Source organism: Salvelinus sp. IW2-2015, linkage group LG10, assembly GCF_002910315.2.
Source record: "Salvelinus sp. IW2-2015 linkage group LG10, ASM291031v2, whole genome shotgun sequence".
Classification (NCBI taxonomy): Eukaryota; Metazoa; Chordata; class Actinopteri; order Salmoniformes; family Salmonidae; genus Salvelinus; species Salvelinus sp. IW2-2015.
This window is the reverse complement of record NC_036850.1, coordinates 1,098,379-1,123,134: the sequence shown is the minus strand read 5'-3', so window position 1 is coordinate 1,123,134 and position 24,756 is coordinate 1,098,379. Positions and strand designations below refer to the sequence as shown.

The window sequence follows — 24,756 nt, the reverse complement described above, 5'->3', positions numbered from 1 at the left end:
TTTCCGTCAGTGCCAAGAAGTCGAGGGACTGGAGGAAGCATAGCTGAGATGAACTCTGCCTTGTTGGCCGCAGATCGGCAGTTCCAGAGGCTGCCTGAGACCTGGAACCCACGTGGGTCGTGCGCGCTGGGACCACCAGGTTAGAGTAGCAGCGGCCACGCGTGTGAAGCGTTTGTATGGTCGTGCAGAGAGAGAGAACAGGGTAGACAGACACATAGTTGACAGGCTACAGAAGAGCGGCTACGCTAATGCAAAGGAGATTGGAATGACAAGTGGACTACACGTCTCGAATGTTCAGAAAGTTAAGCTTACGTTGCAAAAAAATCTTATTGACTAAAATGATTATAGTACTGCTGGCTGGTGAAATAGGCTAGCTAGCAGTGGCTGCGTTGTTGACTTTGTTTGAAAGTGGAGCTGGCTAGGTAACTCGACAATTACTCTAGACTACACAATTATCTTGGATACAAAGACGGCTATGTAGCCAGCTAAGATCAAACAAATCAAACTGTTGTACTGTAATGAAATGAAATGTAATACTACCTGTGGAGCCGAAGCGGAATGCAACTACTCCCTCCAACCCGGAAGTGCGTATCGTAGAGGGAGGCAATAGAAGTTTTGTTTCTTGTATTATTGTCTTTTGTGTCTTTAGAGACTGCTTCACCTTAATGTCCCCTTTCCTTTTCTTTCTGTCCTTATTTTGTCCCACTTTGTCCCTTCTTTGTCCCTTCTGCAACTAGACACTCCTGTTAGCTAGCTAGCTTCTTCAGGAATGTCCCTAGCAACTGCCTAGCAACAGGTAAAAAACTTAGCTAGCTAAGAAAACGGTTATAATTTTATGAAAAATTGTTACTTTCTCAAAAGCCTTTCTTCTTTGTTAGCTGCTTGTTTGGTCTCCTATTCAGTTTGCAGTTTTCTTTTGATTTTTTTCGATGTACTTTACTCTAAAAAAACATTTAAATTTCAATATTTGTAGGAGCTCATCTTTTCAGCTGCTGCTGCTTAATTTGGAACTCCGGAACAATAACAATTTTTATATTTTTAATATAGCCACATTAAATATTTTAAATATAAAATCTATGTACAATAATTGAATTGGTTTGGGGGACACATGAGCATTAGGTAAATGTTGATGTTATAACAAGTTTTATAAATATATTCAAACAACTTCCATATTGTCTGTGATGGTTGAATATAAATGGTGTCCATATCAAGAAAAATTGACAACAAAAAGGCTTTAACGCCAGAGGTGAGAAAATATGTTTTCTTAGGTTTAATATCTACTTAATTTGTGGGGTGTTCAGAAAATGCATTTATTCTAGTTTAAAAAAAAAAAAAAATTTTTTTTACAAATATTACCGCAAACCCAAGAATTTTAATTGAGATAGAATCTTGATTAACCACATGACAATGATTTTCAGATACAAAGACGTTATTATAAATTAAATGAAAACGTTCACAAGAATGTGTATATGGGTGTGCACATTTTTGTTATAGCCCAGCGCTAACACACTTGATAATGAGCTGATTACTGTAGTTGGATTAGGTTTGTTAGAGCTGGGCTGGAACAATGTGCACACCCTAGGGGTSCCAATGGGAATGAACTGAGAAATGCAGCATTATGATGTACTTTTAATCAATTTGATAAAAACTAGCATATTAAATCAGGCACATTAGCGAATCTGCTTTCTACCCAAAMAAAAGGGTGCATTCGTTTTAGCCCGCCAGACACACCGAATGTGCAGTTCACACAACCCACGCCCCACTCACTGATGATGTCCACGACGTCTGGTCGGATGAGGGGTTCTCCCCCAGTGAGGCGMATCTTCTCCACACCCTCTCGTACAAACAGCTGGGCCACGGTCAGCACCTCGGAAGTAGACAGGAGCTGAGCGCGAGGGGTGAGCTTGACCCCCTCTTCTGGCATACAGTACTGACCTGCAGGGGGAGAGATTCAAGGGAGACATTTATTGGCACTTAAATAAATGGCAATACCTGATAACACAAACCTCATCGCTAGTATCCCCCGCTAGAGCAGCATAAATGTACAAGCTAGCTTGGTAATGCCGTTATACAACTACCTCAAAGGTTCTCGTGCAGAAGAGATACAAAGCTCGACAATAACGAAAAGAACAAGCAACATCTCAACAGGAGTCAAATAAGAGGATTTTTAATAAGATTTCATTGGTTAACATCACTAATGGGGATGGTCCTTTAGATATAAATAAATCCTCACAATTTATCCTTCATATCTAATTGGAAATTGCAAACCATTTTCCCAGTGCCAAGGAAAATGTCTACTGCCACTACCTCACAGTGCAACCAATGTTGAATGTCAAAAGTATTCCTACACCTTAGCCCCTAGACTAGGCACTTGCTTGGATCTGAAAGGATCAGTAAGAAGAGGAATCAAATAAAATGCACAAGAACTGAGCTATATACAGGGAGTACCAGTACCAGATCAAATGTACAAAGGTATTTGAGGTAGATATGCACATGAAGGCAGGGTAAAGTGACGAGGCATCAGGACAGACAATGATAAGAGTAGAATAAAGAACAGAATAGCAAATTAGTAAAAGTGTTTGTTGTGTATGCGAATGTGTGTGGGAGTGTCAATGTAGTGTGTGAGTGTGTATTTGGGAAAGGGAAAAGGGGACACCTATTTGTTGGTCTGTGTCTCTGTGTGTGTGTGTGTGTGTGTGTGTGTGTGTGTGTGTAGGGTCAGTGCAGATAGTTTGGTTACCATTCATTTACTATTTAGCAGTCTTAAAGCTTAGGGGTAGAAGCTGTCGCAGAGCCTGTTGGAAACACCAGGCTCAGTGTTTCAGCTGAATAGGCACAATCAGGACACAATGTGATTCAGACAGCTGTTGATAGGAACAAACGCTCCCAAACTCATGGAACCATGGGAGGTGGTTGTGAAGATGGACCCTATGCTGTGAGGACCCTACTGGTGGGGYGAATCAATGAACCCTTAGAAGCCATAACAATAAGGACAAGAGTAGCCGTCCTACCATTACAGCTAACATAATCTCTGTTTCAGATCTGGAAGACATGTTGATAAATCAGTACAACACAGATTTCAAGGAGAAGAATGTAAACGTCAGTGGAAGACAAAAGGTTTACGAAACAAATTTCTGTCAAGTTACAGGAGAGCCATTACAGCCTGAGGTTACATTTCAGGAAGGATGACATCACCTTAGCTGACAACTGTCATGTTAGTGAACAACATGACAGTTACCAAATTGATAATAAATGTATGTATGTGTGATTGCCACTAATCTTCTGTGAAGTGTGTGTACCCCCCTCTACAGGTTGAAGGGGAACACTTTTAAAAAGCCTACAGGCTCCAAGGCCCATTGGATGTGACTGGAATGGCAGCCAGTCTTTTCACCATGCTTAAACATACCAGACCACGCTATTTGTTTCTTTAGTTTGAATTTAAGGAATTTGTTTTGTTCGATTTTTCTTTACATTTTTGTAACCTGAAGAACGACAAATGCATTGTTTTCAACATGAATCAAACTCTAGACATTGGATTTGTAMGCATCAAGACTTGCATTTCACTACCCTCCATTGTGGCTAAAGGATTATGATGGAAATTGTATTGGGACAATTATATTGGACAATTTAGCCACTACAGTGACAGAGATTAATCACACCATTAGGGAATAATTTCAGTTAAATGTGTTTTATAATTGTTAAAAATAAAAACAATGATTATATAGCCTTTAAGCAGTCTTCATCATGGTGCTTACAGCGAAGGTTACATTTCTCCGTCAGGGAAATGCGCAGGTAGCTGTGCCGTCTGCCAAAGTTGTCTGTCAGGAAGGCAGAGAAGGGTAGAACTTCCTCATTCAACCTTTGCCTCTGGCCCACTGGTACAGCCAGCTCCTGGACATACACAACAAAGGATAAAATAAACAGTGAGCAACCCTCTTAGGAGGGTTAATTACTCAACCTAGCATTTTCCGTGCTTCATGTCCAAATCTTAAAGTAGACTTACTTCATTGAGCTTGACAATCAATTTTAGACACTTTAGGATAATTGACTTTTTTTTTTTTTTACGCAAAAAATGATAATATCAGGTATATTGACATTAATTGGATTTGGGCCACAAATGCTAAAAATAGCTTTTTTTAATCAACTGGGCAACTCAATTAAGAACAAATTCTTATTTACAGTAGCTAATTTTCAATCCAATTGGCGACAGATTTTCATGTGAATATTCAAAAATATGCATAAAGAAATGATGCACTCTCACCAGTGGTGTGTTTCCACCAAACTGACTTGTTTCGGATAAAATCAGTACGTGATGACCGTGCACACAAAATGTATTTTTCATCAAGTGTTAACGTACCAAGTTCAACTCCACTCCACTGTTTTTGTGACAAAACTGTTGCGTAAAATAGCAAATGTGCCTACTCTGCGCTTAGCACATGCGCTCCAGCCAAAAGCTTACAGAGACAGCGCAGGTGAGCTAGTGAGCCTACATCAGGGATCAAACTAGATTCAGCAGATGGTCAGGAGGCAGGAACATAACTACAAATAATTTGTAGACTAAATTGACCACAAGAAGCCCTAGAGGATATAATATTAAAATAAAACAATAATTTCAAACCTTGCGTGCATTTATATATTTAATACACACAGTACCAGTCATAAGTTTGGACACAACTACTCATTCAATGGTTTTTATTTATTTTTTACTATTTTCTACATTGTAGAAWAATAGTGTAGACATCAAAAATATGAAATAACACATACGGAATCYTGTAGTGACAAAAAAAGTGTTAAATCAAGATATGTTATATTTGAGATTCTTCAAACAAGCCACCCTTTGCTTGATGACAGCTTTGCACTCTCTTGGAATTCTCTCAACCAGCTTCACCTGGATTGCTTTTCCAACAGTCTTGAAGGAGTTCACACATATGCTGAGCACTTGTTGGCTGCTTTCCCTTCACTCTGCGGTCSAAGACATCCCAAACCATCTCAATTGGGTTGAGGTCGGGTGATGGTCGAGGCCAGGTCCTCTATTCCAGCACTCCATCACTCTCCTTATTGGTCAAATAGCACTTACACAGCCTGGAGGTGTGTTGGGTCATTGTTCTGTTTAAAAACAAATGATAGTCCCWCTAAGAGAAAACCAGATGGGATGGCGTATCGCTGCATAATGCTGTGGTAGCCATGATGGGCTTTTCCTGGTTAATCTTTTTTTGAAATGGTTAACATTGCCTCTAATTCTAAATATTCATAGACAGTGTCACCAGCAAAGCACCCTCACACCTCCATGCTTCACGGTGGGAACCACACATGCGGAGATTATTATTCACCTACTCTGCGTCTCAAAGACAGTGGTTGGAACCCAAAATCTCAAATTTGGACTCATCAGACCAAAGCACAGATTTCCACCGGTCTAATGTCCATTGCACGTGTTTCTTGGCCCAAGCAAGTCTCTTCTTCTTATTTGTGTCCTTTAGTAGCGGTTMCTTTGCAGCTATCGACCATAAATCACAATCTCTGAACAGTTGARGTTGAGATGTGTCTGTTACTTGAACTCTGTGAAGCATTTCTTTGGGCAGCAATTTGAAGCAAGTAACACTAATGAACTTGTCCTCTGCAGCAGAGGTAACTCTGGGTCTTCCTTTACTGTGGCAGCCCTCATGACAGCCAGGTTCATCATAGAGCTTGATGGTTTTTGCGACTGCACTTGAAGAAACTTTCAAAGTTCTTGAAATTTTCCGGATTGACTGACCTWCTTGTCTTAAAGTAATGACGGACTGTCGTTTCTCTTTGCTTACTTGAATAATATGGACTTGGTCTTTTACCAAGTAGGACTATCTTCTGTATACCACCCCTACCTTGTCACAACACAACTGATTGGCTCAAACYCATTTAGAAAGKGAGAAATAGCACAAAATAACTTTTAACAAGGCACACCTGTTAATTGAAACGCATTCCAGGMGACTACCTCATGAAGCTGGTTGAGAGAATGCCAAGAGTGTGCAAAGCTGTCATCAAGGCTAAAGGTGGCTACCTTGAAGAATCTCAAATATATTTAGATTTGTTTAACACTTTTTTTGGTTACTACATGATTCCATAGTTTTGATTTCATCACTATTATTCCACAATGTAGAAAATAGTAAAAATAAAGAAAACACCTGGAATGAGTAGGTGTGTCCAAACTTTTGACTGGTACTGTGTGTGTGTGTATGTGTGTGTACAGTTGAAGTCAGAAGTTGACAAACTTAGGTTGGAGTCATTAAAACTCATTTTTCAACCACTCCGCAAATTTCTTGTTAACAAACTATAGTTTTGGCAAGTCGGTGAGGAGATCTACTTTGTGCATGACACAAGTCATTTTCCAACAATTGTTTACAGACCGATTACTTCACTGTAATCACAATTCCAGTGGGTCAGAAGTTTACATTCACTAAGTCGACTGTGCCTTTAAACAGCTTGGAAAATTCCAGAAAATTGTCATTGCTTTAGAAGTTTCAGATAGGCTAATTGACATCATTTGAGTCAATTGGAGGAGTACCTGTGGATGTATTTCTAGGCCTACCTTCAAACTCAGTGCCTCTTTGCTTGATATCATGGGAAAATCAAAAGAAATCAGCCAAGACCTCCAACCAAGGCACGTTCCATTCTTGGGAGTAATTTCCGTACGCAAGTAGAAACATCATAGGACCACACAGCCGTCATACCACTCAGGAAGGAGACGCATTCTGTCTCCTAGAGATGAACGTATTTGGTACGAAAAGTGCAAATCAATCCCAGAACAGCAGCAAAGGCCCCTGTGAAGATGCTGGAGTAAACAGGTACAAAAGTATCTATATCCACAGTAAAACGAGTCTATATCGACATAACCTGAAAGGCCGCTGAGCAAGGAAGAAGCCACTGCTACAAAACCGCCATAAAAAAGCCAGACTACGGTTTGCAACTACACATGGGGACAAAGATCGTACTTTTTGGAGAAATGTCCTCTGGTCTGATGAAACAAAAAATAGATCGGTTTGGCCATAACTGACCATCGTTATGGTTGGAGGAAAAAGGGGGAGGCTTTCAAGCCGAAGAACACCATCCCAACCGTGAAGCACGGGGGTGGCAGCATCATGTTGTGACGGTGCTTTGCTGCAGGAGGGACTTCTGKACTTCACAAAATAGATGGCTTCATGAGGATGAAAATTATGTGGATATATTGAAGCAATATCTCAAGACATCAGTCAGGAAGTTAAAGCTTGGTTGCAAATGGGTCTTCCAAGTGGACAATGACCCCAAGCATACTTCCAAAGTTGTGGCAAAATGGCTTAAAGGACTACAAAGTCAAGGTATTGGAGTGGCCGTCACAAAGCCCTGACCTCAATCCTATAGAAAATTTGTGGGCAGAACTGAAAAAGTGTGTGRGAGCAAAGAGGCCTACAAACCTGAGTCAGTTACACCAGCTCTGTCAGGAGTAATGGGCCAAAATTCACACGACATATTGTGGGAAGCTTGAGAAAGGCTACCTGAAACATTTGACCCAAGTTATACAATTTAAAGGCAATGCTACCAAATACTAATAAGTGTATGTAAACTTCTGACCCACTGGGAATGTGATGAAAAAAATAAAAGCTGAAATAAATCACTACTATTATTCTGACATTTCACATTCTTAAAATAAAGTGGCGATCCTAACTGACCAAAGACAGGGAGATTTTACTAGGATTAAATGTCAGGAATTYCGAAAAACWGASTTTAAATGTATTTGGCTAAGGTGTATGTAAACTTCCATTGTGGAGGCTGTGGTGATGGCACACCCGTATCACCAGTAGTCATTTTTTTCTTCTTCTTCTGGTTAGGCCATCTTGCTCTCTGGCTCCCTCTTGAGTAATTTGTGTGTCTTAATATTTAATAACTGTGTGCATAAAGCATAAGACAAGCCCATTAGCCTATATATAGGCTAGTTGATTTTATTAAAACACATASGGTGTGTCTATATAGGGAAAAATACACCTTTTAAAGAACAGTTGACTCTTGGTGGAGCAAGATTTTTGGTTGTCGGGATGGCCCTAGTAGCCCCCGACTAAAAAAAAATCTTGATCGACGTTCTTTAGACCAATCGATTGATCTAGATATTGGGTCAACAAAGCCAACGGATGGTTGCTGTCTTACCTTGTCTAATGACTGTGTATTTTGGGTGAACTATCCCTTTACTCAGTTCTGTTTCTTTTACCTTTAGTTAACCTGGCAGGTCAAATTATTTACAATGACAACCTAGCAAGTGGCAAGTTGATGGTAGTGTATTTTTCATAGGTGAAAAATAAGCATAAGTGTAGAGGTGTGTATGGAATAACAGGGTTCAAGGCAATCTGGTAGACTTAGGTAAACCATCAAGGCCTATGTTCTTTATGTGGATGCAAAAGTGCAGGAGTACATAGCAAAATCTGACTACAGGTTTCCGGTATAGCATCTCTGGTGATTGCATAATTGTAAAGGAAACTATTGCAACTCATATCGAATACTAGTCTAGAAATAGGCTATTCTTCAAAATATTGAAGGGTCATGCCATGTAATTTCAGCATGCCATGAAACCCACCATCTCAGATGTTCTGAAATTGTTTCTGTAGTTAAAAACAGAGAAGATAAGCATTCCGCACCACTTCCCTTTTTCCACATTTTGTTACAACCTTAATCTAAAAATAATTCAATAAAAAATGTTTCCTCAATCTACAGACAAAACCCCATAATGAAAGCGAAAACAGCTTTAGAAATGTTGCTAATTATTAAAATAAACAATACTTTATTTATGTAAGTATTCAGACCATGTTATGAGACTCAAAATTGAGCTCAGGTGTATCCCGTTTCATTGATTATCTTGAGATATTTCTACAACTTGGAATCCACCTGGGAAATTCATTGATTGGACAAAAAATAAATAAATTAGCTCAGGTGTATCCCTTTCCATTGATTATTCTTGAGATATTTCTTACAACTTGGAATCCACCTGTGGTAAATTCAATTGATTGGACATGATTTGGACGGCACACCCATCTATAAAGGTCCCACAGTTGCAGTGCATGTCAGAGCAAAAACCAAGCCATGAGGTCGAAGGAATTTTCCGTAGAGCTCCAAGACAGGATTGTTCGAGGCACAGATCTGGGAAGGTACAAAAAAATGTCTGCAGTATTGAAGGTCCCGAAGAACACAGTGCCTCCATCATTCTTTAAATGGATGAAGTTTGGAACCACCAAGACTCTTCCTAGAGCTGGCCGCCTGGCCAAACTGAGCAATCGGGGGAAGGGGACTTTATCAGGGAGGTGACCAAGAACACGATGGTCACTGACAGAGCTCCAGAGATTCTGTGGAGATGGGAGAACCTTCCAGAAGGACAAGCATCAGGCTTTATGGTAGAGTGCCAGACAGAAGCCACTCCTTAGTAAAGGTACATGACAGCCCGTTGGAGTTTGCCAAAAGGCAGCTAAATGACTCAGATCGACAAGATTCTAATGCTGCGGGAACCAAGATTAACTATTTGGCTTGAATGCCAAGCGTCACGTCTGAGGAAACCTGGCACCATCCCTACGGCGAAGCATGGTGGAGGCAGCATCATCCTGTGGGGATGTTTCCAGCGTTTGGGGACACTAGTCAGGATCGAGCAAAGATGAACGGACCAAAGTACATTGAATCCTTAGATGTCTAGCCCGGCTGATTGTAGGGGTCCAGATTTGCAGCACTTTCAGAACATCACTATCTGGATTTGGGTGAAGGAGAAATTGGTGGGGACTTTGGCGGGTTGCTTGGAGGGTGCCGGGCAGTTGATCGGGTTAGGGGTAGCCAGGTGGAAAGCATGGCCAGCCGTAGAGAAATGCTTATTGAAATTCTCAATTATAGTGGATTTATCGGTGTGACAGTGTTTCCTAGCCTCAGAGCAGTGGCAGCTGGGAGAGTGCTCTTATTCTCCAGGACTTTACAGTGTCCAGAACTTTTTAGAGTTAGTACTACAGGATGCAAATTTCTGTTTGAAAAAGCTAGCCTTAGCTTTCCTAACTACCTGTATTTGTTCCTAACTTCCCTGAAAATGTGCATATCACAGGGGCTATTCATGCGAATGCAGAACGCCACAGGATGTTTTTGTTCTGGTCAAGGGCAGACAAGTCTGGAGTGAACCAAGGACTATATCTATTCCTAGTTCTACATTTTTTGAATGGTGCATGCTTATTTAAGATGGTGAGGAAGCACTTTTAAAGAATAGCCAGGCATCATCTACTGACGGATGAGGTCAATGTCATCCAGGATACCCCGGCCAGTCGATTAGAAAGTCTGCTCGCAGAGAAGTTTTAGGGAGCGTTTGACAGTGATGAGGGTGGTCGTTTGTCGCAGACCCATTACGGATGCAGGCAATGAGGCAGTGATCGCTGAGATCTTGATTGAAAACAGCAGAGGTGTATTTGGAGGGCGAGTTGGTTAGGATGACATCTATGAGGGTGCCCATGTTTACGGATTTGGAGTTGTACCTGGTAGGTTCATTGATAATTTGTGTGAGATTGAGGGCATCAAGCTTAGATTGTAGGATAAGCCGGTGTTAAGCATGTCCCAGTTTAGGTCACTAGTAGCACGAGCTCAGAAGATAGATGGGGGGCAATCAAGTCACATATGGTATCGAGGGCACAGCTGGGGGCAGAGGGAGGTCTATAGCAAGCAGCAACAGTGAGAGACTTGTTTCTGGAAAGGTGAATTTTTAGACTTAGAAGCTCGAATTGTTTGGGTACAAACTTGGATAGTAATACAGAACTCTGCAGGCTATCTCTGCAGTAGATTGCAACACCGCACCCTTTGGCAGTTCTATCTTGGCGGAAAATGTTAGAGTTAGCGATGGAGATTTCAGGGTTTTTGGTGGTTTTCSTAAGCCAGGATTCAGACACGGCTAAGACATCCGGGTTGGCAGAGTGTACTAAAGCAGTGAGTAAAACAAACTTAGGGAGTAGGCTTATAATGTTAACATGCATGAAACCAAGGCTTTTACGGTTACAGAAGTCAACAAATGAGAGCACCTGGGGAGTGGGAGTGGGGCTAGGCACTGCAAGACCTGGATTAACCTCTACATCACCAGAGGAACAGAGGAGAAGTAGGATAAGGGTACGGCTAAATGCTATACGAACTGTCCGTCTAGCACTTTCGGAACAGAGAGTAAAAGGAGCAGGTTTCTGGGCTCGATAGCATAGATTCAAGGCATAGTGTACAGAGCCTCTAGCCCTGCTCAATATGCCTTAACCAACCATGTTGTTCCACCTCCTTAATWTGCGATGACATCACCTGGTTTAAACGTCTCTAGAGACTCTCTTCATCATTACTCATCTCTCATCACTACCTTACCTAGGATGCGAGTACATTGGAGGTAAACCTAGGCATTGAGTAATGATGAGAGTCTCTAGAGACGTTTAAACCAGGTGATGTCATCGCATATTAAGAAGGTGGAACAACATGGTTGGTTAAGGCATATTGAGCAGGGCTAGAGGCTCTACAGTGAAATAAGACAGTAATCACTAACCAGGACAGTAATGGACGTGGCATATTGATATTTGAGAGGCCAAGTGAACATATGGGTCCAGTGAGTGGTTGGGCTGACTGGAGACACGGCGATTCAGACAGGCCGAGCTAACAGTTAGCAGCTAACTGTTAGCAGTTAGTAGGCCAGGCCTAAACAAGCTAGCAGTTAGCAGACAGGGTTAGCAAGCAGTTAGCAGGGGCTAGCAGTTAGCAGACCAGGGAAGGCAAGCCAGCAGTTAGCAAACCGGAGCAGGCAAGCTAGCAGTTAGCAGACAGGGGCAGGCAAGCTATCAGTTACGTCGCAATGGGGGTAAGTCTGTTTTTGCCTCTTTGTGCAGTGACGTCGATAGACCAGTRGTGGAATTAGTAGGGTTCCAGGTAGCTAGCAGGCCTAGCAGGTTAGCAGAATGGGCCTTAAGCAGGCGTCGCGCCTGAGGGGCCTGTTGGAGTCCTCGGGCAGATTATGTCGGTATTCCAGTCATAGAGGATCGGCGGGGTTCCGTGCCCCGTACCGGCAGTAGAAGYGGTCCGGAGTGGGCTTCGGTGGTAGCATAGGAGCCCTGGRCGGGCTAGCTTCAGCCTAATTGGTGCTTGCTCCGGGATGGAAACGCTAGCCAGGAGTGGTCACCCGGGATTGCGGTTGGCTAGTTGCGAAGATCCAGATGACTTAACTAGGCAAGTCAGTTAAGAACAAATTCTTATTTACAATCACAGCCTACCAGGTAACAGTGGCCTTGTTCAGGCGCAGAACACCCGATTTTTACCWGGTCAGCTCAGGGATTCGATCCAGCAACCTTTCGTTTARGGGCCCAACGCTCTAACCACTAGGCTACCTGTCACCCCAAGTTGGTTGAGGTCKTTTATTAATGTAGGTAGAGGGCCAYGGCTCCTATGCTACCACCGAAGCCCACTCCGGACCCCTTCWKCTGCCGGTACGGGGCACGGAACCCCGCCGTAAAGTGACTACGCAATAATAAGCAGCGGTGTAAAAACAAAGGGGGGGAGTTGGGTCAATGCAAATAGGAATGCACTGTAGATATCTTTCAATTGGCAATATTTATTTTTGTCTTCAACTAATGCAGCGTTTCCCAAACTCGGTCCTCGGGACCCCAAGGGCTGCACATTTCGTTTTTCCCCCTAACACCACACAGCTGATTCAAATTATCAAAGRTTGATGATTATTTTAATCAGCTGTGTAGTGCRAGGGAAAAAAARAAAACATGCACTGAGTTTGGGAAACTGTTCTAAAGAGGAAAATAATATAATTGCATTACTGAGTTAGGGTAACTTACGTTACRGATTACAATTTTGGACAGGTAACTAGTAGCCTAAATTGAACAGATTACATTTAGAAAGTAACCTCRCAAAGACTGCTTAGAACGTGTTTGGAACTCGCTTTTATGTCAAAGAGCACTGTGGTAGCCTCCACCAGGCAGCTATGGTTACATTCAAGTAAACCGAATTGRTTCAGGCGGAACGGCTCACGTCGGGCCGCCCGCCCAGATAGCATACGAACAGGTCATAAACCATGGCAAGCATTTTTTTTTTATTACAGGAAAAAAGCTTTAAAAATGTAAAAATCTCTRAGCCTCATTGCAAAATGTGTAGAATTGGATGAGACTATCTATAAAACTGCCATTAAAAAAATCCTATGTGTAGAACTGTCGGAAGTTTGCTGTTTCCACCCCCCAAAAAATMTACAGAAAGAAATACGAATCTACGGTAACGTTACGCCACAGCGTTTATAAAATATTTATAGCTAGCCTTTCTTACCTGTGCAGTCCCAATTTTTGTTGCAGGGACAGCTGCACTTGAGTTTGCAAGAGATACGAGTTCAAGTTCATTTTCCTCTTGTGTAGCTCTGGAATACCARCGCCGCAACTTGGGTGTTGAGCTTGGTGCAAATAGTTTCACGTGCTGCGTTGACAGGGCCTTGACATCGTAATGTCTGCCTAGTATAAAGCGGCAGCACTTGCTACCATGAAAAGCCATGTTATAAATTTATATTAACTATTGGAATARCTGTTTATCGTCCTAGAAGTGTCAAACAAAGACAGTTAATAATATCGAAGCCTCACATAACGTCTACGGAGTTGCTGTCACCACATTCAAGGGGGAGTGGGCAGCTTCAGCCAATCGTCTAAATCGTCTACCCTCTGGGTAGTGTAGTTCTTCTTCTATGGTATAATGGCGTTCGCAACACTTGGATGTGCATTCTGTCAGCAACTGTGCGGGTGGATAATAAGGATTCCAAAAAGGAAATAATATGGGTTAAACGTTTTTTTTWAATCATATAAACTATCAAAAAATGTATTAACTAAACAAAATCAACCTGCTTTTCTACAACAAAAAAAAATGATTTTAATTAGTTCCCTACACAGGCTCAGAAGAGTCCTGTGAGGTTGGGCATTTCCTAGCGAAATCTGCTGTACAGCCCTGATCCTTGACACCTCGATCTCTTTCACCCTAACAGGGCACTCAAGGATGTCCGGAGTTTGATCCCCACCACAGTTGCAACATTTTCCATTCACATATTCTTCAACACCGTACTTCTCCAGTCTGCAAATATTTGATTGTCACACACAGGGCCGGCCCTCCCATTAGGCAAGATTAGGCCCCTGCTAATGGCGGCACTTGAATTTGGGGCGGCATTTTGACAATTGGCTGCCGCCCTCAGGTACCCCTGATCAGCTACTACACCCCCTGCTTCACTCCAGCCACCAGCTCATAGCTGGTGTGGGTGGCACAGCGGTCTAAGGCCGAGTGGCGCAGCGGTCTAAGGCACTGCTTCTCAGGGCAAGAGGCGTCACTACAGTCCCTGGTTCAAATCCAGGCTGTATCACATCCGGCCGTGATTGGGAGTCCTATAGGGTGGCGCACAATTGGCCCAGCGTCATCCAAGTTTGGCCTGGGTAGTTGATGCAGTTCCTGCACCCACCCCATTCCTGCTTCTCCCAAAGTTCACTCCCACTTTCCTTGGTAGCTATGGTGATGTGTGTGTGTGTTTTATATGGGATTATCCAATTGTGAAACATTTATAAAAATTAATCTGCAAATTAAATTATTGTATTTTTTTTTATGTTTGTGTGTGGCGTTTAGTGATTAAGGCAGCAGCCTAACCTAGTCTGTTAATGTTAGCTAGCCACTACATGTGGATATAATTTTAGCTAAAAGTAATCTATAGAGATTTGAAACAATTTACTACCATGTCTAAGAGACAAAATTTATCAGGAAGTGAATATGGTTTTAAACGATGAGAAAAGAGGCACAATCTCTAAACCAAAGAAATTCGCTGGTGAAATTTTTCAGCGTGCAGCAATGTCCATCAGACAAGCCGAGAACGACGAGCCCCCGTTCGCTGATTCTAGCAGCAAAGAGGGCAAACAAGATGAGTCCGAGCCATGCACATCCACCGATGATGACAGCTGTCTGGCTGGACAAGAACAGGTGGTCGACGCCAGTCCTAGCCACACCTCCAAACACTGCCGGCGAAGACCCTACTATCTTGGACCCAGACTCAGATTCGTCGCTCCCTGTCCCGGATGACAGTGGTGGTACTGCTACTAAATACGACTCCCAGAGTAATAGAAGATCCCGGTGAGTTGCCAAAATATATGAATGGATCTTTACGGGATATGTTAGTGCAGGCTGGGCCACATCAGGATAAGGAGGGGAATTTCCCAAGAGATGAGGGGCAACAAAAGTTTTCCGTGGCCCACAAAAATAGGAGTATGGCAAACGGGGAGACCAAGGCTTGTCTATTCCAAGCAAAACGATGCAGCCTTCTGTTTTTGTTGCAAAAAAAATTCACACGAGTGCAAATCTGCGCTGGTCAGGGAAGGAACCAGGGACTGGAAGAATCTGTGCCTCCTCCTCTGCTCGCATGAGAAGTCGCATTACCACCTAGATAGTTTCCAGAGGTGGAAGGAACTGGAGATCAGGCTGGTGTCCAAGCAAACTCGGATGATTTTATTTCAGGACCATGGACAGCTACCGAGCGAAAACATRGCTGACTGCAATGCAGCACCACAGCAGAGGAAAGAGGCCTCTCTAGGTAGAGACAAAATAAATAAATGTTGAAACAATCAAATTCGATATGTAAATAAACAAAATATGTTAAGGCTGGGTCATTGACATAAAGCTTATTTTACACTGCCCCAGCGAAACGCAATTATGAATGCATGGCAGTTGTTTCCAAAGCTCAAGTGATCTTACTCTGTTTAACAGTTCTACAGGAATATTAAAATATATGTTAAATATGTTATATAAAAGTGTTATTTTTATTGTAATTGTAATAATTATAGGGTCGTGCCATGTGTGATAACAGGTGGGATATTATTAATAAGAAACTCGTTTTCCTACTATAGGTAGTAGGTTGCATAGTGATAGCAACATTGTAACTCTGCAATGCAGGGGTTAAAGTAACATTCCCTTCTGCCTGGTAAGGGACCTCCTATATGTGCACGCGTGCACCAAACATTATTATAGGCATAAACATAGAAGTACATATATAATTGGAGCTTATTTCGTCCTCTTCCAAAAYAATAAGTGGTAAGCTTACCTGTTTGACAGACACAATTATCCGGTCCATAGATGTCGGTATAGCCAAATTCTCCAATAATGTCACATGCACTGATTAAATACCTCCYTGTCTGGGAAYGGCTTGGTGTTTTTGACTAAAACTACGGCTCGATTTGAGTGAGGGTATCACATACCCTTTGTTAAAGAAAAGGGCAAAAAYGATATCTATTGTTTGCTTTCTATTTTGAAATAAATACATCAAACGTATTCAGATTATATCAAGCCGTTCTATAACAATGCTTAACTCGGTGAACAGATTTTTGTCTCACTTAGGGCGGCAGAACGTCCAGGTCCTGGTCACACACACTTCAAACATTTTCAGTTACAAGCAACAATTCCATGGACGCTGCCATTTTGGAACCGTTATCCATCTCCGTCCATGTGAATCTTCTCGCAACCTCCTCAGGTAGTGTAGTTTTACCATAGACATGCATTTTAATACATTAGAACATCTTTGGTTTTACCTTTGGATTTGTAATTACAGTGACAGTGGCATTAATGGGCTGCTAGAAGAACATTGAAGTGATTACAAGTAGAGTGAAGTCTAACTAAAAGCAATTGTGTAATTACTGGGTAGCCTACATTGAAATGATCTGAGGAGCTATCCTTCAGAAACTGTTAATATACAGTACCAGTCAAAAGTTTTGACACATCTACTCATTCAAGTTTATTTTTACTATTTTCAAAAAGAAATTGTGTGTGACTTTCTTACCCTTTTTACTCCACAATACTCCACAGTATCCAATTAGTAGTTACAGTCTTGTCTCATCGCTGCAAATCCCGTATGGACTCGAGAGAGGCGAAGGTCGAAAGCCATGCGTCCTCCGAAACACTACCCAACCAAGCCAATCCGCACTGCTTCTTGACACAATGCCTACTGCTAGCTAGCTAACATTACACTAACTTGAAATGAATATGCTTTGTCAAAATTAGAGTTGAGTCTTTTGTTAAAACTTCTCTAGGGTAGGGGGCAGCATTCGGAATTTTGGATGAAAAGCATGCCCAAATTATACTGCCTGCTTCTCGGGCCCAGAAGATATGATATGCATATAACTGGTAGATTTGGATAGAAAACACTCTAAAGTTTCCAAAAATGTTAGAATAGTGTCTGTGAGTATAACATAACTGATTTGGCAGGCAAAAACCTGAGAAGAATCCATTCAGGAAGTCGTTTTTTTTTTTTTTTTTTTAGTTTTCTATTCAATGCCATTACAGTATCCATTGACTTAGGATTTACATTGCAGTTCCTATGCCTTCCACTAGATGTCAACAGTCTTTAGAAATTGTTTCAGGCTTGTATTCTGAAAAATGAGGAAGTAAGAGCAGTCTGAATGAGTGGACCCTAAAGTGTCACAGAGCTTTTTCATGAGCGAGACCGAGAGAGTGCCTTTCTTGTTTACCTTTTATATTGACGACGTTATTGTCCGGTTGAAATATTATCGATTATTTAGGCTAAAAACAACCTGAGGATTGAATATAAACATTGTTTGACATGTTTCTATGAACTTTACGGATGCAATTTGGATTTTTTGTCTTCCTGTTTTGACTGTGTATGAGCCTGTGGATTACTGAAGAAAACGTGCGAACAAAACTGAGGTTTTTGGATATAAAGAGACTTTATCTCTTTATCTCTAAAAGGAACATTTKTTGAGTAAATTAATGTCTGCTGAGTGCAACCATATGAAGATCATCAAAGGTAAGGGATTAATTTGATCTCTATTTCTGACTTGTGTAACTCTTCTACTTGGTTGGTTACTGTTTGTAATGATTTGTCTGCTGGGCTATGTTCTCAAATAATCGTAAGGTATGCTTTCGCCGTAAAGCATTTCTAAAATCTGACACCGTGGTTGTATTCACAAGAAGTTKATCTTTAAACCTATGTAAAATATGTTTTGTTTTCTGAATTTTTATGATGAGTATTTCTGTATTTGAATTTGGCGCCCAGCAGTTTCACTGGCTGTTGAAGAGGTGGGATGCTAACGTCTCGAGAGAGGTTATTAAGACATGTAGCTAGCTAGCTAGCTAAACTATGGACTGTAATCACAACTCATTACGTTACTACCCTGCATGAATCTGCAGGTAGCTAACCAACCAGGTTCTATGGCAATAACTAGTCAAGCAAATYWGTCTGAGATACGAAGAATAAGATCATGCACAATGTTAGCTAGCGACCCAGCCAGCTAACATTGGCTAGCTACCCTGCCAGCTAACGTTAGCTAGCTAACAGTACACTTGAAATGAAACTACTTTCTGTCAAAATTAGAAACGTGTAATATCTGAAAATGTTGCTAGCCAGACTCTTACCAGTATACATCAAGGTTGGACGCCTCTCCTGTCTGATGCCATGCATGGTTGCCCTTCGTTTGATGATGTAATCCAGACTGGTGTTTTCTCCATCTTCTTAGCTATCAAACTCGAGTTCCACTAATTTCAAAACTCAGTTCTCCGGAAAGTGGAGAGCATACATATAACGTTAGCTAGCGAGCCAGCCAGCTAATGTTAGCTAGCTAACAGTACACTTTAACTTGACATTAAGTTTATGCAGTTTTACTACACGACACATTTTTTTTTTAAATAACGTTTGATACAATTACCTAGACATACTGACCAGCTCCAATCTGACCAATCCAAACTCATCTCTCGGCATGTCCAGCCCACTCATTATCTCAGCAAATCTTGGCTAGCGGGAAGGTTGCATCCTAATTCATTGGCTAAACAAACTAGGCTCGTAATTTAACAATTTTATTCGTATTTACAGATGGCATGAAAGTTCACATGTTCGAGAAGGCATTTCTGCATTTTGATTTAAAAAAAAGTTTTACGTTCGAACAGCTCTCCTGTGAAGTCATTACCTGCGACATACGCCTAGCTTCCTGAATAGGGTCACATATGCGTGTCTCTTATACACATCTAGATGTGTATAAGAGACAGATGAAGGCCTGATTCACGCAGTCTCCTCTGAACAGTTGATGTTGAGATGTGTCTGTTACTTGAACTCTGTGAAGCATTTCTTTGGGCTGCGATCTGTGGTGCAGTTAATTCTATTGAACGTATCCTCTGCAGCAGAGCTAACTCTGGGACTTCCTTTCCTGTGGTGGTCCTCATGAGAGCCAGTTTCATCATAGCGCTTGATGGTTTTTGCGACTGCACTTGAAAAAACGTTCAAAGTTCTTGAAATTATCCGGATTGACTGACCTTCATGTCTTAAAGTAATGATGGACTGTCGTTTCTCTTTGCTTATTTGAGCTGTTCTTGACATAATATGGACTTGGTCTTTTACCAAGTAGGACTATCTTCTGTATACCAACCCTATCTTGTCACAACACAACTGATTGGCTCAAATGGATTAAGAAGGAAAGAAATTCCACAAATTAACTTTTAACAAGGCACACCTGTTAATTGAAATGCATTCCAGGTGACTACCTCATGAAGCTTGTTGAGAGAATGCCAAGAGTGTGCAAATAGTGTGCTGTCATCATGTSAATGGGTMGCTACTTTGAAGAATCTCAAATAAAAAATATTTTTTGATTTGTTTAACAATTTTTTGGTTACTACATGATTCCATATGTGTTATTTCATAGCTTTGATGTTATTTCACTGTTATTCTACAATGTAGAAAATAGTAAAAATAAAGAAAAACCCTGGAATGAGTAGGTGTGTTCAAACTTTTGACTGGTACTCTATGTGTGTACATTTCACTATCAATTGGGGAGAGACAGCCTCAAATATCACTTTCATTTGTACACATCCACTGTAAAGGCTACACATGAATTGCTGCTTCCTGTTTCAGTCACATGTTTGGTCCCATTTGCGTTGGTCAAACAAAAACACTAATGATTGGTTGAGAAATAGTGCCTCCCGCATTGCAGGCGATGGCTGCAAGTTGCAGCTGGTGAGGAGCAACTGCCGAAAATTGAAGTTGACTACAGTCGAAACTTCATGACATTTGATCAGATGGTTATTGTAAAGTTCATGTAGTCGACATGTAGGCATAAGTCTGGCAATGCCCTAATGCAACACACTTTGAAAGGCGGTGACCAACGATTGTCATCGACTTGACAAAAGTGAMCCGTTTGCACGCGCCCAATAATTGACTGTGAATTGAAATCATTTGGAAATGGCACTGAAAAATACAGGCCTACCTTAAGAGAGCCACAATTTGTGATCTGAAAACACATGACCTTGTACTCTTTGGTCTAAACCAATCTATACAGTTGTCAACAAGCCACTCCACTCCCAGTATATTTCAAAGAAATTGAGTATTTAGGCTATTTACACAACAACATTGTCTCTTTATTAAGTTAATGGCATTGCTCAAAATTGTCTGCAAGTGGAGATACTCCAACAATGGTGCAGGAAAAAATGTAATTGAGGCGCTGTATCATACAGCTACTGTTCAGGGCAACGGTCTGTAGTTTCAACGCTAGAAAAGAAGGATACAAGGGGTAAGCACAGAGCAGGGAAAACACATGTGCTTGACTATCAGTTTCTATTGTGTTTGAACCTACATAGGGAGGATGGGTCTATTAAAAACAGTCACCACCACCTACTAGACCCCTAGTGAGTACCCTGAACCCATTCTCTCCACATCAACTGTCATTCAAAGTTAGCTGGCCAATCAGAGGCTTTGTTGTGTATTATGTAACCACCTTTAACGATGACATTTGTGTCACTTAAATCTCCATAAAACAACTTGAGAAATGCAATGCAAAGATACACACCTAGTGGGTGAAGCAAGGAAACCTAAAGCCATGTGAATCTGTCAGTGTCACAGTTCAAAACTTCAAGAGCTACATACTCCACCCACGGAGGACTTTACCCCCGGGTTKCCAACCCACACAGAAGATCAGGACAACAGATAAGTACAATCAAAATAGTTGATTGCCTTAAATCAAATCAAATTTTATTGGTCACATGCACATGTTTAGCCGATGTTATTGCAGGTGTAGCAAAATCCTAGCTCCAACAGTGCAGTAATATCTAACAATACACACAAATCTAAAAGTAAAATAATGGAATTAAGAAATATAGAAATATTAAGATGAGCAATGTCAGAGGCCGGAGTATAAATATATACTGTATATATAGTGCATCGCAAYGTATTCAGACCCCTTGATCTTTTCCACATTTTGTTACGTTACAGCCTTTTTCTAAAATAGATTAAATAAAATAAAATAAAAATCTKYGCAATCTACAAGCAATACCCCATACTGACAAAGCGAAAACAGGTTTTCWAWTTTTTTTTGCAAATATATTAAAAATAAAAAACAGAAATACCTTATTTACATTAGTATTCAGACCCTTTGCTATGAGATGCGAAATTGAGCTTAGGTGCATCCTGTTTCCATGAATCATCAATGAGCAGTTTCTACAACTTGATTGGAGTCCACGTGTGGTGAATTCAATTGAATGTACATGACTTGAAAAGGCACAGACCAGTCTATATAAGGTCCCACAGTTGACAATGCATGTCAGAGCAAAAACCAAGCCATGAGGTTGAAGGAATTGTCCGTAGTGCGTCGAGACAGGATTGTGTCAAGGCACAGATCTGGGGAAGGGTACCAAAACATTTTGCAGCGTTGACGGTCTCGTGATGTGTGTTTTGTCCTATATTTTTATTTAGTAAGCCTTTTGCCTTTTGGTAGGCCATCATTGTAAATAAGAATTTGTTCTTAACTGACTTGCCTAGTTAAATAAAGGTGAAATAAAAAAATATATAAAAAAAGGTCCCCAAGAACACAGTGGCCTCCATCATTCTTTAATGGAATAAGTTTGGAACCACCAAGACTCTTCCTAGAGCTGGCCACCCGGCTAAACTGAGCAATCGGGGGAGAAGGGCCTTAGTCAGGGAGGAAACCAAGAACCTGATGGTCACTCTGACAGAGCTCTAGAGTTCCTCTGTGGAGCTGGGAGAACCTTCCAGAAGGACAACCATCTCTGCAGCACCCCATCAATCAGACAGAAGCCACTCCTCAGTAAAAGGCACTTGTCAGCCCGCTTGGAGTTTGCCAAAAGGCACCTAAAGGACTCAGACCATGAGAAACAAGATTCTCTGGTCTGATGAAACCAAGGTTGAACTCTTTGACCTGTATGCCAAGTGTCARGTCTGGAGTAAACCTGGCACCATCCCTACGGTGAAGCATCATGGTGGCAGCATTATGCTGTGGGGATGTTTTTCAGCGGCAGGGACTGGGAGACCAGTCAGGATCGAGGGACAGATGAACGGAGAAAAGTACATTGAGAGATTCTAGGAGAAAACCTGACGAAGAGCGCTCAGGACCTCAGACTAGGGCGAACGTTCACCTTCTAACAGGACAACGACCCTAAGCACACAGCCAAGATYACGCAGGAGTGGCTTCAGGACTTCTGTGTGTCCTTGAGTGGTCTAGCCAGAGCCCGGACTTAAACCCAATCGAACATCTCTGGAGAGACCTGAAAATAGTTGTGCAGCYACYCTCCCCATCCAACGTGAGAGAGCTTGAGTGGATCTGCAGAGAAGAATTGGAGAAACTTTCCAAATACAGGTGTGCCACGCTTGTGGCGTCATACCTAAGACGATTCGAGGCTGTAATCGCTGCCAAAGGTGCTTCAACAAAGTACTGAGTAGGGTCTGATTACTTCTGTAAATGTGAAGTTATTTAGCCTTGCCATAACAAAGGAGTTGAATACTTCAAGGTTTTCATTTTTTATTAATATTTGTAAAAATGCAGAAAAATTCCACTTTGATATTATGGGGTATTGTGTGTAAGCCAGTGACCAAAAAAAATCAAAATTTAATCAATTTGAAATTCAYGCTGTAACACAACAAAATGTGGAAAAGGGCAAGGGGTGTGAATACTTCCTGAAGGCACTGCATGTTAGCCTTTTTCAAATGCTTCAGAACTGGAAGTGATCATGTTGAAAGTTTACTGACACAACCAACAGAACACACTTAACTACAACAACATTCTCAGTAACGGTTACAGAAACTGAACACCTGCAAAGCACACTGCGTATAATTCTGATGAGCCCCGCCCCAAACAAGGCCAAATTTGGTCGATCCACCCTGGCCATAGACGTTGATTTCTGGACTGGTTCCGGATGGACTAAATCTGGACCAATCATASATATCAATTGTTTTATCAAATCAACGGCAGTCCTGACAGACTAAATCTAAACCAAACATAGACGTAGATTTTTGGTCCGGTCCAGCATGGCCTTGATTTGGCCCAAAAATAGATGTCTTTGATTAGTCCAAACTTTGTCAGTCCGGACCGGCCCAAAAATCAACGTCTGTGGACATTCAAATCAACGTGCTGCCTCAGTCAGTGCTCACTGGGAGGGCTGCCATTTGACTGAAAAACTAATTCAAGATTGTGGCTTTGTTCGTTCTTCATKCACAACAAATTGCTATGGGTGGATTATTTGTGAAATCCACACACCTCTCTTTCTCTCTCAGACACAAAAAACACAGTGGACACTAGATGGCAGGCAAGCATAACATATCGAGCAGTCCTGCAGTTGAAAACAGTCTTACAACGTATAGGTTGCTTGAACACTAAATTAAATTGGGATCCAAATTAACAGTTTTTCTCTTTGTTTTCACAATAAATGCAAATCCTGAACAATTGTTTGCAAAACAGTAAACACAATCCATTGGGCAAAGACATCAATTTAACGTCTATTCCACTTTGGTTCAACGTAATTTCATTGAAATGATGTGGTAACAACGTTGATTCAACCAGTGTGTGRTCAGTGGGAACTTTCTATCAAGACATAGAGACTTTTTGCAAAACAGTCGTTAGCACCTTATTTTAAGGTACAAATATTATGCACTCATTTGTAGCTTATAGATGAGTGTATAAGTAGCTTATAAAGCCTTTATTAGGTATTATTGTCCATTTAAAAAAAATTTTGGGGGTGTTTTTCTATTCTCACACTATAAGTCATGTGTTAATAGTTCTTCATTAGTTACATCCTTATTTTCCACAATCAAAGCTTATCAATAGTTAATAAGGTGCAAATTACACATGCACCAGACTCTGTATATGCAGTCTTAATAAGGCAATGATAGAGGCAGAATTACCTAATAATACTAAAATAAAGGTTCCCCATTCTAAAGTGTGGTTTTGCTTATAGCCAATGGTTGCTTGTTTGCAGACAGGTTCCCTATTCTGAAGTATAAACACATTCCTCCTTAATAGATGTATAATAAGTCATTATTACTCCAAACTAGGTTCCTCATTCTGAAGTGAATGATCACAGTTGCATGTTAGTGGAAAGAAACAGACACAGAGTAATTAAATAATTTTTACCTTTATTTAACTAGGCAAGTCAGTTAAGAACAAATTCTTATTTACAATGATGGCCTACTGGGGAACAGMGGGTTAACTGCCATGTTCAAGGGCAGAATGACAGATTTTTACCTTGTCAGCTCTGCGATTCGATCCAGCAACCTTTCGGTTARTGGCCCAACGCTCTAACCACTAGMCTACCTGCCGCCCCTAAATACCTCCTGTGTACATGTTTAAAAAAAAATGTGTACAAAATGGAAGTTTGGGTGCACTTTAAAGCATGTTCTGCCCCCCAAAAATGAGTCTCACCTCCAACCACCATGTCCCACCTTCTGTAACTTATTCATACAAGGTATTTCTTCCTGATGTCATGCAA

At 41.3% G+C, this 24,756-nt stretch overlaps 1 protein-coding gene across 1 annotated transcript in view; it reads right to left on the bottom strand.

Annotated features, from left to right (window-relative positions):
- LOC111969162 (molybdenum cofactor biosynthesis protein 1) overlaps positions 1-13,667 on the bottom strand; it is a 51,754-nt gene extending 38,087 nt beyond the window's left edge. The window contains exons 1-3 of the mRNA XM_023995096.2: positions 13,300-13,667; positions 3,756-3,891; positions 1,768-1,935 (exon numbers count right to left, since the gene is read on the bottom strand). Of these exons, the coding sequence (XP_023850864.1) occupies positions 1,768-1,935; positions 3,756-3,891; positions 13,300-13,518 (523 nt within the window). The 5' untranslated portion in view covers positions 13,519-13,667. The remainder of the gene's footprint in view (positions 1-1,767; positions 1,936-3,755; positions 3,892-13,299) is intronic.
- Between the last annotated feature and the right edge of the window lie 11,089 nt (positions 13,668-24,756).